This window comes from Nanorana parkeri, unplaced genomic scaffold (assembly GCF_000935625.1).
Source record: "Nanorana parkeri isolate BGI_ZX_2015 unplaced genomic scaffold, ASM93562v1 scaffold154, whole genome shotgun sequence".
NCBI classification, from domain to species: domain Eukaryota; kingdom Metazoa; phylum Chordata; class Amphibia; order Anura; family Dicroglossidae; genus Nanorana; species Nanorana parkeri.
The window spans coordinates 1,895,527-1,910,228 of NW_017306422.1; the positions used below are offsets into that span (position 1 = coordinate 1,895,527).

A 14,702-nucleotide genomic window follows, 5' to 3' on the forward strand; every position below is an offset into this window, starting at 1 on the left:
TATATATATATATATATATACAAGTGTGTGTTTGTACTTTGGTGTGCACACCCTAATGCTCACATATGGTTATAACAACTTACTCATCATCAATATTCCAAAATTGTTGGAAGGCATAAACACTTTGGTTAGCCATTTAGGATAATAATTTTCATTGTCAACAGTTGAGGGTTGTTAGCTGTGTGAGCTTTCGGATATTTCATGTTTTATGTGAATTGTTCACAAGGGCTTGTTCACACCATGTCTGCGCTGGCTGTTTTTTTCTAGCACAGCCTGAATGCAAGACAAGGCAGTTTGCCTTGTAATGGATGGTGACAGTTCACACCACTACGTTAAAAAAGTATGGCTTGCAGTGCAACTGCATTTGAGTTTAATTTTGCAGTCACGCAATAAATATATCAGTTAATTTACTAAGCTCTAGCTGTTTGCTTTCCCCTGCAGACATTTCTCCTTACGTGTTGTAAATGTTCCTGCCTTTCTCTCCAGCCCAGAATGGCAAAAAATGTATCTTCTTGTTTAATAAAGGTGGTATGGTGGTAGGTGGTGTTCTATAAAATGTATCTCTAGCCATTTTTTCTTTGTTTAAGGTAGAATAGGGAAGGATTATAACCTCTGTCAGGTTTTTGTATGCTGTCTGTTCCATTGGGGAGATTTCATTTTACTTCCTTTCCCAGAAACACAGCAGGTAGTGAGTGGAAATCAGTCCAAAGTGAGTGGAAATGTCCTTTTACCAAGTTGTCATCAGAACAGGTGTCCCATTTAAAAGACTTTTCTCTCAATGTCTATTCTAATGACAACCATAATGTTTTGAATCACTTTCTTGCCAATGGTAACCAGGACAAATTGTGAGGATGACTTTCCCCAGCAAGAAAACAGACAGTAATAACACCTGAGAGGGGCTCTAACCATCTTTTACTCCATCCAAAATAACACAATAGGATAGGAATACACTTTAAACTTTCCCATTGCTCTGAAAGGTTGATCTGGTCCCACTTCATGTTAGGTGGCTGTATGCCACCTTACTCCATGTTATCGTGAGCCATTGGCTTTGCCTTATATTCATAGCTCCTTGAGGTGCAAATACGTCTGGCTTCAGTCTACCTTTAAATTGCTCATGTATGTGATGTTTACACCTAAACAAGACTTAAGACACATTGGTTCCAAGCAACGGCAGAAAATCTATTGGAAGCCATACTGAATGTAGCTGAGAGCCACAAGTGACTCTAAAGCCATTGTTTGGGGACATTGTGTTATCTATTAAGGAATATTTGAACATAAACAAAAAAGTAATATATTGCAGCTTACCAGTCCTTAGATGTGGTTATGTTCATTTTCCTTCTTCAAGCTTGTACATTTTCTGCAAGTGCGCAATAATACCAGTTGATCTTGGCATAATTCCATCTACTTGTAACTTCCTGTGCACTGAACTGAAATCTCAAACATAGCTATCATCTCCCACTAGTTCTATTTTGTGAACTTCAGAATACCCCATCCTTATGTTATGAAAATGAGGAGAAGGGGATAAATCCAGAATCATGCTGGTGTTTGACCGAAGTGATGGAAAAATGGTCAGATGCTTTGCCTTTGTGTTTGAATGAGTGGTCTAATTATCAACATACTTACGACCAATTAAAGCTGAACAATAGATTAGGCAAACTTTGCCCCACTGGAGAAACTCCTCCCTCACATTCATTTTTTTTTAAATTGCACGATTACCTTTTTTATAGCCTATTTTAGGCCTGTCACATGATGTTCTGGGGTCTTGTTCTTCCTGTGCTAGTAGTGGGTGGTCCTAAATGATGCAGAGAATGGTGGTACAAAGTGGCATGGGTACTGCTCTCTGCATCCCAGAGCGGACCATTATTTAAAACCATTATTTTAAAAAAAAAACAACATGCTGCAATACATAGAGTTAAACGAAGTTTCATTCTATGACATGTCAAAAAAAAAACAAAACAAAAAAACAGTGCAATGCATTTTAACAAAGCATCGCATTGCCTTGCCTTACACCACATCTACACAAACACACCAGCGTACACACATGTGAATAGGCCCTTAAATCTGTGGTATGTCTGAGACTGAACCCGACCCCCTTGTCCCTAGCCCAGAATTTTCACAAAATTAATATTATACCACCAGTAAAATGTCAGTGCCACAACATGCAGGGACGAATGCCAGTGACAAGCATGCTGCAGCAGACATGGAACACATATTCCAGCCTTACAAAAAATCTGCCCAAAATACAGGTTCTTTTTTCCCTTTTTGTGGGGGCTTCTGTTGATTTAATTTTGAGGCTTCCATTTAGATTGGTGCATTAAATAATGGTCTTCCCCTACCAATGCATGTATGTGGTACAGAATTGGTGGTGTGTCAGGAGACACTGAGGAAAGGTATGCACTTACCTTGTGTGTTCTCCATGTTTCAATCCCCATCTAGTCAATATTCAGCAGTTCCAGAACTGTAATCTAATAATGATGAACAGTGATTTACTGATGCTCTGTTTTGACTTTTGCCACACCCATTTTCCACTTGCACACCACAGAACATGTTTCTGGTTCCTATCCCATGGTGCCCCAGGTCTTTCATAATCCTAGTCAGACTCACATTTTGTGGCACTTTATGGTAAAGCCAGGCATATTCCCCTTGTGGGTATTATTAACATATACCGTACATATTAATTATACTTTTTAAATATTGATTCATAATGGGGGTGTGATTTTTTTGTGTGTGGTTAAAAGTGAACATGGTCAGTAGGGTGTCCCTGGATTGCATTTTGAAAACCTGGTTGTGTATTCTGAATAGAGGAGTCTCAAGCTAGAAGAGGTATGTTTTTGATTTTTCAAATGCCTTGTAGTCAATGTCTACAGTTAGTCAATACGTAAAATTAGTTCAAGGTCTGTATATATCCAGTTCCTCTTGTTGTTGTTTATTGTGATGACTGCTGCTTTGATTTGCATATGTATCTAAACACTTTTAATCTTTTATAATAAGAATAGTTTAAACCTCTGAGTGCCGTGCTTCCTTGATTTCTGAGACAGCTGCATGCATTTTGCATAAATGGCTTAATAATATTAGGCTGATATCCATTCTAGAAATCAGCAGTTCTGGATGTATATTTGGCCACACGAGCATAAAGAAACGATTTGCACTATCCAAAGATGAGAAATAAATTTCAATGAGAGGCAGGTCTGAAATGAGAGGCAGATGTGCTAGTAGGGAGCAAGCAGGTCCTGCAGGACATAGAAGTGGTAGGCCTGCAAAAGTAGGGTATGTGTGCTTTTTTTCTTCAAAATGGCCGAACAATACAGTCTCTGAGATTCACAGATGCAGGATTATGTTTCAAGTACACCGGTACATGTGCAGTCTGTTGATTGACCATCATGAGAATAAAATTCATTTTATGCCACTATATAAAGAAGTAGTAAAGGGTTAACTGCAAACTTTTTTTTCAGAATGTAATATTGGTTCTATGTTAAAGTAGAAGTATGGCCTCACATAAAAAAAAAAAATGTGCTGCAGCACTTAAAAATATTCATTTGCTCTTACTCCTCTTACAAAGTCCCACAAGTACCCATTGATCCCACCAGTGCAGTTCAGCTAATGCTGCTTCCTGTGATGGTGTGGCATCTATGAGGCATTGCTCCTGAATTCAGAGCAGATTTACCACTGTCCTGTTGCCTGCACCTGCTTGGTTGGGCTATATATACTCTATTGGGATTGAGAAGATATTGCAGGAGGCATTATCACAGCTGATTCACAAGCCTGCAGCTTGTTAATCAGCATCTGGCCACACCTAGTCCTGCTTTCTGGATTGACAGGACTGCCTCTGTTGCTGAAACCCTTCCACTAGGAGCTGCAGTGTCTGGGAGACGGTGCATGTGAGACACAAATAAAGGAGAATTTGGTTCAGTCAGGAAAGGTAAAATAAGTTTTGTTCACTTGATGATGCCTGTATCACACAGTAACTGGATTTGGTATTTGTTTAGAAATCATACTTAGTGGCACTTCAGGCCTGGTTCACACTGAGCGTATTGTCACAGCGGATTCACACCTAAGCATTTTGTTGCAATAAGCAGAACGCCTGTCACCGGAAAAAGTACATAAACTTATTTTTGGCAGATCCCATATACGCACATTGCAATTAGCTTTGCACGTTTTTTACGCATGTACGTGCACGTTTTGTCCAATGACTTCAGTGTATCACAATCTGCTCATAAAAATGCGCATAATTAATATAAGCACATATACGCGTGCAAAGATGTACAACAATGCATATGCAAATAAATCATTTAAATTTAAACCACTGTTTCATAAAATGCCAATTCCCATTATACTTTGTCTTACTAAGAACTGCTGTCTTTAATGCCATCTGTACATGGCATTATAATATTTGGTTCATTGTTCTGCTTTGGTAGTTTTTCTTCCTCTATACAGAACCAGCATTATTAGAATGCAGTTGTAGATTTTGTTCCTTTTAGCCATAGTTTAAAGATAGACTGTATGCTAGGAGCGTTCAACAGCTTTACCACAAATTCTTCTTACACTGTCCAGAGGATATTATTTATTTTTGTCACGCTGTAGTCCTCTCAGTTTGACAAAATTCATATTGATTATCTACTAAAACTTCCATGTGCAGAACCAGGTTTAAAAATAGCAAGCAATTTGCTGATTTATTTTCTGCATGATGTATTTATTTAGCCTGTGGGTTTATAGGCATCACCACAGCTGCTGTTTAGAAGAGGACACTGTGACATTTGCCATGAGCAGTATGATGGCACCAAGCATTTTATAATAAATCATAGCAAAGCCTAGATGTCTTATTGGAAATGCTGTATAATGCTGTTATCTTGCAATGGAAGAGTGACTTCGCTTGTAATCCTTTAATGATCTCCTCTTACAGGAGAACTATTTTGTTTTCTGGAATAGAAAGCTTTAAAGAAAGCAGAAAGAAATATTTGTTTTGAGGGTGTTTTGCTATGTCTGATTTTACATCAGTCCTTTTCTTTAGCTGTCTGCAAGGCACTGTCGTTTGCCCTGTGGATTTAAAAAGACCTGGTAGCAATGAGATAAAAATATTTTCTGCTAAAATCTACATGGTGTTATTAAATTCAATTCATTTAATTATCTTAAAATTAAGTCAAATAATTTAATGTTAAACATATAAATGAATCCTTTATTTAATTGGATTTCTTTAATACAGGAATAGAAAATGTTCACTTAGCAAAGTGTATTTAGCTAGTAAATAAGGGGAAGCTTTTCAATCATTCAACCATATGAATCATATTTTTTTATTTTATTTCCCTTGCACATAATTGTGTATTCAAAATGAACATACTGTAGCTTCACCATATTTTCTAAGCAAAGATTCAGTTTGATAAGTTAAAGCAGAACTCCTGGGGGGGAACATTTTCTTAACCCTTGCAGTGGGGTTACCCCCCCCCCCTTTTTACCCAGGTTCAATATACTCACCCACTAGAGCCGGCTTGCTTTTAGACTGGTCCCTACCGCCTCGCTCCCACTCTGCTGTAGCGGTATAAGATCCAGTGAGTCATCATGTTCTATACACAGTGTATAGGACACGAGGATTCCAAGGGATATATCATCGCTGCAGCAGAAGAGGAGACATGCAGAAGGGACCGGTTTTAGACCCTATTCACACCAGGGCGTGGTGTGTTTTGTTAGTGTTTTTTTGCGTGTTTTTATGTGCGTTTTAGCACTTTTACAGGCATTTTCTGTTCATATGTAAGAGCGTTTTAAGGCGTGTTGTCCAATGAAAAGCATTCTCAACTGCAAAAACGTGCTAAAAAAAGCACAAACAAAACGCATTAATGCAATAACCAGCTATGGAGAAAAATGAGCTGATAAGCGCCACAAAAGAAGCTCAATTACTTTTTTAAACAATGGGCATATTTTTACGTGTGATTTAGTGCATTTGCGTGAATGGCCCCTATAGGAATACATGGGATTTTGATTTGCATGCGTTTCAGCGTGGAAAAAAAACACGCGACAAAACACCCTGGTGTGAACGGGGCCTAAGAGCAAGCCAGGTCTGAGGATTGTAAGTATAACTTTGTTATTTTTGAACATGAACAACAACAAGCACTTAACCCTTGCAGTCTGTAGCCCCACTGCAAGGGTTAAGAACATTTTCCATCCTGCTTTAACATTCTCTACTGCTTTAGTAAATCAGCCCCACTGCCTGTTTTCCATGCATTTTGTAAAAATAAGCACATTTGGACTCTTTGCAAGTTTGTTTGTACAGAAATGTAAACGCTTTATAAGCTCATATGAACATTCAGCACTCATACAAAGGGAAATGCACAATGTTTCTGTTTTCTTAAATCACACATTAAAATTTGGTAATAGTAACAGTCCCTTAACATTTCTACTGGTAATATGTTACTATGTATTATAAAATTGATGTCTGATTTTTTTTTCTTTTAAAAACAGAGGTAGAAGACGGCATTACATGACAAGACGTAAAAGAAAAGAGTAGACACCAAGCCAAGATATTTTAAAAAACATAGTCCTAACCTGACATGATTCAAAAGACATTCTTGTATCATGTGGTATTTTCTCACCTTTAAGGCCTATAAGACAGTTAGCTGCCCTGCTTGTGTTCTTTATGAATGCTCTTTGCATCTGATAAGTTTTTTAAAGGCTATCTTAAAATCATCATTGAAGCTAGTGTAAATAAGTGGATTGATTAGTGAATTCACGTAACCTAACCAGGTCAGAAAATCAGCCACTTCAGGGGATACGGTGCAAAGGCTAAGTCCAACAACAAGCTCTTTGATGAAAAATGGCAACCAGCTCAACATAAAAGCACCTAAAATAAGTCCCAGGATACGAGCTGCTTTTCTTTCTCTTGAGCTAGAGATCTGTTGCTGTCGATCCCCTGTCAGGTCAGTGTCGTTGTCATATGGCAGAGTCCTCACGCATGCAGTCATCTTCTCAAACTCTATGGTGGGATCCGATGTGGAAAATTCTGACACACAGAATGTCTGCGTGAGCTTGCAATGGGTAAAAGAGTTTTGGCTGTCATTGCTTCTGTTGCTTAAATGGCGGCTCGATCCTCTTTTTTGGTAAAGGCTTTTTGCAGCATGGTATATTCTATAGTACAAAATAAGTATTAAAGTCAAAGGGATATAAAATGCCCCAAGTGTGGAGTATATTGTATAGATCACATGATCATGCTGAATAATACATTGGCTGGGGGTACTTATACCATGATGGTTTCTCCAGAATAAAGGTGGAATTGAAATGAAGACTGAAATGGCCCATACTGTTAGGATCATCACAGCAGCCCGTTTAACTGTACGTTTCCTGGCATATTCAATCGCATCGGTTATGGCCCAGTATCGATCAAGGGCAATCACACATAAATGAAGGATCGAACAAGTACAGCAAGTCATATCCACACTAAGCCATATTTCACAGATCACATAACCAAGAGTCCAGGTATCCATAACAATGTAGGCAATGCTTAAAGGCATTACCAAAATGGCAACCAGGAAATCTGTAAACGCCAGGGAACATATCAAATAGTTGGCAGGTTGGTGTAATTTCTTGGTTGTGCATATGGCAATAATGACAGCGGAATTTAACAGCGTGGTCAGAGTAGTTATTACAGCCAATGCTATGGAAATCAACATTTTGTCCGTGACAGTTTTAGATTTATTTGCAATTGTTTCTGCTGTGCAATTTGTAAAATTCATCTTTCTCATGGAGAATGGTAAAGTATTTTCAGGCATTAGATGGTGCTTATCCTGAACCTGCGTACTTTTTTCCCAAGAAAAGATTCATTATGTGCAGAAACCTTGACGCCAGGATGTTGTAATACCTCTTTCCTCTTCTTACACATGGCTAGCCTGGAAGATAGAATCAGTTTAAATAACATTTATTATTGGCAGAAGAAAGAAATGTCTTCTCTTTGCTGTTTGAGTCTATGAGCACTAACAGAACATTGACTTTTACATCTCCTATCGGTATAATCTGACCTTAAGATAAATTTGACAGAAAGCCTTATTTCTCTGCATTACAGGAGGTGTTCAGAAAGAAAATATAATACATATCTTCCAGCATTAATGTGTAATGCTATTTTGCAGCTTATACTGAGGATCTGTGAAATTATCTCCTGCTCCTGCTCCTGCTGTGGTAAAGAGGACAGGTGGGGGCATAGCCAGGGAAAAATCATGTTCAATCGTAGTAGGAAAAACTAATGACAACAGGATGATAAAAGAGCGACATCGCAAGGGAAAAAAAAATACATTTACAACAAAGCCAGCAACAGAAAACTGATTTGTATTCGCTATGTGTTTTTATATTTTAAACTTGCTTATTTAAAATACATTTTGGCTTGGTGTTTTATTAATAAATGCAGTGGTAATTGTGAGATTCTATATAGATACAAAATGATTTGTTTGTGGGTGCCCTCATACTACATAGTTCTTGGTAAATCTTAGGAATATTTGCTGATTGTACAATGTTATTGTATAGTTAACTTTAGATTTGCAGCATGTAGGAGATGTCAGCATACTGTCATAGCTTTTCGGTGTATAATGCACATTATTTAATGATGTACAATACAAAGCAAAGAACTTTCATTTCAATCCACTGACCCATTCTTCCTTTAGAATGCACTTTTTAATGTAGGCTTGACATGACATGATATTCAGGCATTCACACGTAGTGATGTTTTGTCTACGCCAAAATGCCCAGTAAAATGTAACCAAGCACACTGTAAAGGAAAAGCAGGTCTATAGGTGGGGGATGAAAGGGGTACAGTTTAGGAAGTAGAGCAGACTTTAGTTAAATTAATAGACATATTTCCCATCTGATTTATTGCAATTTGACCCATAAATATCAATATTGATGGCAGGTGGAAATACTCACAGATATTCACTGTGGGAGGACAAAAGGGGCAGGGTTTGGGATATGGTATCTGTATATGGGAGAAGTGTAGAGAAAGAAGGGCAATAAAGTCCTATATAAGTGTATGTAACACATTTAGAGGTTAGGGGTAGACTAAACAGATTTAGGTGAGGTAGTAAACCATATATCATTCTAGAAGATATTGGTGATTTATATGTTGCGATTTTATGTTGTAGTAGCAGGGGTGGCTGCAAGTAGGGGTCTAGGACAACATAATCACAATGGCCATGGATGGAAGTTTAGCAGTATAATGTACTAAAGAAAAGAAAGATGATGCAGCTTTGCATATTATGGCAAAAGTCCAACTCCAGGAATATCCTGTCCATTCACTGAACACTTTGCATTTTGTAAATGGTTCACAAAATACAATTTTTGCTGTGAATGGGCAAGAAGATTGGAAGGGTGGATAAATGACAGTACAGCTTCAGTGTATGAGAGCTGCAAGTCTCCTATTGCACATCTGGAAGTATAATGAAAGCTATAATATCGCACATCAATGAAACAGTAAAAAATAAACATAGAGAAGTGGTCCTGGTGGTGGCATACACCACATCAGAGTTAACTATTTGCTTTAAGTTCCTCTTTTAATATGACACTGAATGTACCCAGTTTCTTATAAATGTTGTGTTCTGGATTTCTATTTAGGAGATGAAACTTTAGTTACTTGCAAAAAATTAATAATAAACAGAAATAAGAAAAATGAACTCCTTCCCTGCTGTGATCGGTCTCCTGGCTGCTTAAGCAGCTGGGAGTCTGTTTACACTTTCTAAACCAACTGTCAGCTTTCACATAAAAGCCCCCTTCTACACAGTCCCCTTTCCCCCCTACCCCCTCTTCCCTGCCATGTATCCTGGGCTCCACTGCCCCTCCTGCAGCTGGTTAGTGGGGAGATTGCTGATTTCGCTTATGGTGAACGGACCTGGAAGCGACAAGGATTTTGTCACTTGCAGTTTCTGAGCTGTCATTCCCAGGTCGCTGTGGCTGTGGAGGAAGCTGATCAAGCACAATATCTGCTCGATCAGCTTCATTCAGGTTCAAGGTAATATTGGGGGTCTAATAGACCCCTGATGTCTCCTTAAGGAGGACCTGTCACCAGCAATATCCTCTTACATAGACCTATCAACCCCTATGTGATAGCAATAAAGTTAACAAAAAAAGTTTAAAAAATGTAACTTAAATAAAATAAAAAACACCCCCAAAAATGTAAAGCCCCTCCCCATGCACCTACAAACCTATACAGTACATATGTGTCAGGTGTGCCTCCATATGAAAATGATGATTGTGTCACACATGTTGGGTATCCCCATGCATGACAGAGTGAGATAAATAGTTCTAGGGCCATGATTCAGAGTTATCTCTAACTTGGTGACCTGTATAGGCTTTTAAAACTTCCCAATTTGGAATACCAAAGTTGTGTGGCATTTCACAGGTGCAGGCATTTTTGAGGCTTGACATGTTTGGTATCTATTTAGTCAGCACAACCTCATCTTTAATATTTTACCCAAAAAAGTAGGTATTATAATGTGTTTAAAATGTTTTTTTTTTTAAATGACCCTATTTTATTCTACAGCTCTCTGCTTTGAGAATTTTCAGGCCTAAAATGTGCATTTTAACATGTGTGCAAAAAATGTGTCTCTGGCTGCAAAAGGGTTATTACTTAAAATTCACTGTTATTTAAATAAAAGGTAAAAACCTTTTACAGGTGGGTAAGGCTCTCCTGCACTTCTCAGCCACGGTCGTATCTGACATCTCAGATCAGATCCTTTGTCCATGTTTTAGGACCTGCCTGGAAAAGACACAAAAATGTATATAGATATAAGTACATTTTAATATGCTTCATACATTTTCAGGTAAAGTGTAGTTATATCACAATTGGCAGATTCATAATAGGTGAACATAAAGCAAATTACAAAATGAGATACATAAAACTATGTAAAACAAACAATAAAACCAAGGCTGTTAAAGTTATAGTTAATAGTGTTGCACATTTACTCTAGTCTAGAGTCTAATTAGAGGGAATTTATTACACTGAAATAAATGTGTTTTCTGCTTACTCTTTTTCTAGGCACTGTGACCAAACTCATCTTAGATAAATTAATCCTTACACAAGAAAAACAATTTTACAGGGCTAGAAGCTATTTTGACATCCCTTTTCCCATGCTGCTGCCATTGTTGCATTTTGGTTTCTGTCAATGAAATCAGTGAAGCTGAATTTTATTTTTGATTTAGACTGTGAAGCAAGAAGCACTTATCATTAGTAAGAACGGTCAGTTGACTGCGCGAAAAGGAGCACTTAAGTGCGGGGTATACGTCACTACAAGGGTTAGGATCATTTTCACAGAGAGTTCTTATTTAATGTGAATCTGTGCTTTGCCCACAAAGGGACAAGCAACAGATTTACTTTAATGCAGGCACATATACTTACCTTTGTCTAGCTCCCACACTGCATTGGTCAGCAACTGGGAGTAAAATAAAAAGCCATGAAGAGCTAAAAGTCATCCAAGTAGACTGATTGGCCCAGTGCTGTTATCACGTGTTTCTCTATATCTGGAAGCACCAGGTAGTTCCTTTGACTGCTGGCACTGAACAGAGTGGCAGGGGAGTGAAGGTAAGGTAAGTATAATGAGGGGAATTTATAAAAACTGGAGCAGACAAAATCTAGAGCAGTTGCCCATGGTAACCAATCAGCTTCTCTCTTCGGTTTGTTTTGTTAAGATTTGAAAATTAAAGAGAGAAGTTGATCAATTGCCATGGGCAGCTGCTCCAGATTTTGTCGGCTCCAGTTTTGATAAATTCCCCTCAATGCATACTGCTGGAGATGTCAGTAAAACAAGTTGTGTTTCTCTGAATAGGCAAAATTATCAGTTTGCTTTAAGATTTGCAAACTAAGAGCTAGTGAAAAAAATGCCAAATGACAAATTCATTGTACAGTTTAGATTTTTAGAATGTCCCCATTAAGTACAAACATTTTATTAGACATCAGTTTCACCCAGCTTCTCATTAATGTGTTATAATTTACCATAGATTTCAAAAGTGGTTCAAATCATTATAGTAGGTTACCAAGGGCCATTCATGTCACTCTGAGTTGGCTTATTTGCACTGAGTCTTCTCAACTGAATTGCCCTAATCACCACGTTACCTAAATTATTGTAGGTTATTTAAAGAAGGTAAAACATGCTTCCCCTTGTCACTGTAAAATACATATCATTACTCGCATATACATAAAATCTAAATTTATTGTGAAAACGTCAGACTGGCAATAAATGGTGAAGGAAATACCTAGGTTGCAAAAGTGTAGCTTTATTTATATTTAACAAATTTATATGTAAAAATGAAGAAAAAAAAGGTTCACATTATCCCTTAAAGTTCAATTTGCTAATCTAGTAAATTTAATAGTGATCTACATTTACCTGTAAAATCATTAATAAATTCAGAAATGTGTACAGTTAAAATTACTGAATAAGCATGAGGTAAAATATAACATTTAAAGAAACTAAAACACTTTCATTAGTCTGGCTTTCAAAATGTATAAAATCACTAGAATTACATAGAAACCCCTATAATTTAAGGGTGTCAATGAACAGTAAAGGCTGTTTTCAGTGCATGGCCTCCAGAACTCATGTCTCATGGCGCATGGACACTTAGCTCTGCAGTTTCAAAAAGCTTTCTAACTGGTTCAATCAATGTTACCCTGAAATAAGTCAGCTGGCATGTGTCTGTCTGACCAGCTAACATGGTTGTCAACCAATCCAATCCAAATTGTTTGGGTCGTGCAACTGTCAACTTGTATCTATGGGTAGCTTATACATGAATAATTTGTGATTTATTTTTAGTTGAGTCAAAGAATAAAAGTCTTGCACTGTTTACAAAATAGATCACTATAGCCCTTACTAACCTTCCTCTCAAATATCTAAAGGCAAAGTTGGGAATAAATCATAATAATAATAAAAAAAAGAAATGACAGTTTTAGGTTTTAAAGTCTAAAGGAGAACTGAGGTTATACATATGTAATAGATCTATTTAATTTAAATGATTGTATCAACATTTCTTCCCGTGTGCTCTTTGTAATTACCTATGTACATGGTAGACATACTTCCTTTCTTTGTGCCTTGCTGATCCTCCTATCTCACTTACAAGACAGGGTCTGTCTAAAGTAGGGTAGGCACAGGTAGATTTGTGTTCATCTATAAAACATCGTTAAGACTTGGTGAATGCCGTTTGAAATGTCATTCGATTTTTGTTTTGATGTAGCATTTGATTTTGGAATGAATGGAGTTTCCCCGAATGAAAACCACATTCACTGTTAGAATTTTGTTGAATCGACAATTTTCCAACATGCTCCTTCAAATTTTTCCGGAACTGTACTCAAAATTGATCATCGATTTCACCCCATCAATGATTAGAAAGTCGAAAGAGCATTCCGAAATTAATTTAATTGGTTCTAAATTCTAACCAAGTATACCCTACTTCAGTGAGCAACACTACACTCTGCAGTCTCTAAAATTTTTCTGGCAGAGTCCATGTGATCTAGGTTTTCTATGCTGGGGGTTGCAGAGCAGCAATTGTTTTAATTCATAGTGAGCAATTTTACTGAAAATAATAATGTGCTTTGGTTATACTGACAGGTTTCCTCTTGATTCATGTGAAGTGTAAATTTTAATGATAGGTTCACTTTAAGTCTGAAAAGCAACATGTTTGTCTCATGTATCTTTACACGACAATGTTATTGTATTCTGACATTGTAATTAGCACAGAGCACTATATCTGCCATTATGGGGGATATACATGTCATGCTAAGTGCACGCAATGCCAAAGATTACAGCAGTATTTAAGATGATAAGAAGATTGTTCTTTTTCCCAATGCAAAGGCAAACAATCTTTACATGTACCACACTCTTATGTTGGCCAAAGGTCATGGCGGGTTCTGGCAGGGTGGTGGTTTAAATAAGAATGGGCAAATAATCACATGTCATTTCTCTGACCTTTATATGAAGGGTGATTGGAAAGTTCAGCAGGCAAGATTTTGACAAGTAGTCTCGGCGTGAGCCAAAATGCCGTCGGTTAGCTGGAATTATTTTTTTTTTTTATTTAAATGTGCCCACTCCATGTCAGCTATATATTAAGTGTAGAACTGGTACTTGCAGAAGGAAACACAAACACTACACTATACAGCAGAAAATATGGCTCAACTAATTTTAGATTTTGCTTTGATGGATGGGGGTTATTTTTATTTTACATTTAAATTATATATTCTATGTAAAATAAATAATTTCAATATACTTGAATCATTACGTCTTGCTAGGTAGACCTGTTATACATCGTGATTACACAAATTGAAGAAATCACTTTGACGGTAGAAGCTTTAAGTCTTTAGCTTGCCATCTGTCAGTGTCGCTTTTTCTTGTAATTATCTAGTCATTTGGAAACATTAGCATTTATGCAATACAAGAACACAGCGGCAATTGATGTTGCAATCCCAATAATGTTCTGTTTCCCAAAAAAGTGAAACTTGATGTTAGCATGTGTAGTAAAGTTCATTTTATTTCACTTTGTACAGGATCAGTGTGTTGATATGTCAGGCTGATAAATTGGCTTTTTTTTCATTTAAGTGTGAGTTTCCAATAATAGGCACAGGACATAAGCCTTTTATAATTTTAGAAAAACTATCAAAACTATAAAAAAAATTTGTTTAGGGAGCTAATGTATGTGGCCACTTATTTTTTAATATCTCTCCACTAATATATCTAATTATTATTATTATTATACAG

At 37.2% G+C, this 14,702-nt stretch overlaps 1 protein-coding gene and 1 long non-coding RNA gene across 2 annotated transcripts in view; both read right to left on the minus strand.

Annotated features, from left to right (window-relative positions):
* LOC108785311 overlaps nt 1-2,529 on the minus strand; it is a 2,966-nt gene extending 437 nt beyond the window's left edge. Inside the window, exons 1-2 of the long non-coding RNA XR_001941125.1 lie at nt 2,517-2,529; nt 1,616-1,618 (exon numbers count right to left, since the gene is read on the minus strand). This is a non-coding gene — a long non-coding RNA (uncharacterized LOC108785311). The remainder of the gene's footprint in view (nt 1-1,615; nt 1,619-2,516) is intronic.
* Nucleotides 2,530-6,257: 3,728 nt separating this feature from the next.
* On the minus strand, nt 6,258-10,656 carry HTR1E (5-hydroxytryptamine receptor 1E). The gene is made up of 2 exons (XM_018554350.1): nt 10,628-10,656; nt 6,258-7,871 (listed from the first exon to the last, which is right to left on the minus strand). Exon 2 carries the CDS (start codon nt 7,752-7,754, stop codon nt 6,624-6,626), a length of 1,131 nt encoding a protein of 376 aa, XP_018409852.1. The 5' UTR covers nt 7,755-7,871; nt 10,628-10,656; the 3' UTR covers nt 6,258-6,623.
* Between the last annotated feature and the right edge of the window lie 4,046 nt (nt 10,657-14,702).

Bases quoted from the DNA above. Each gene is read 5' to 3' on its own strand.
- HTR1E (XM_018554350.1), bottom strand. From the start codon at position 7,754: ATGCCTGAAAATACTTTACCATTCTCCATGAGAAAGATGAATTTTACA.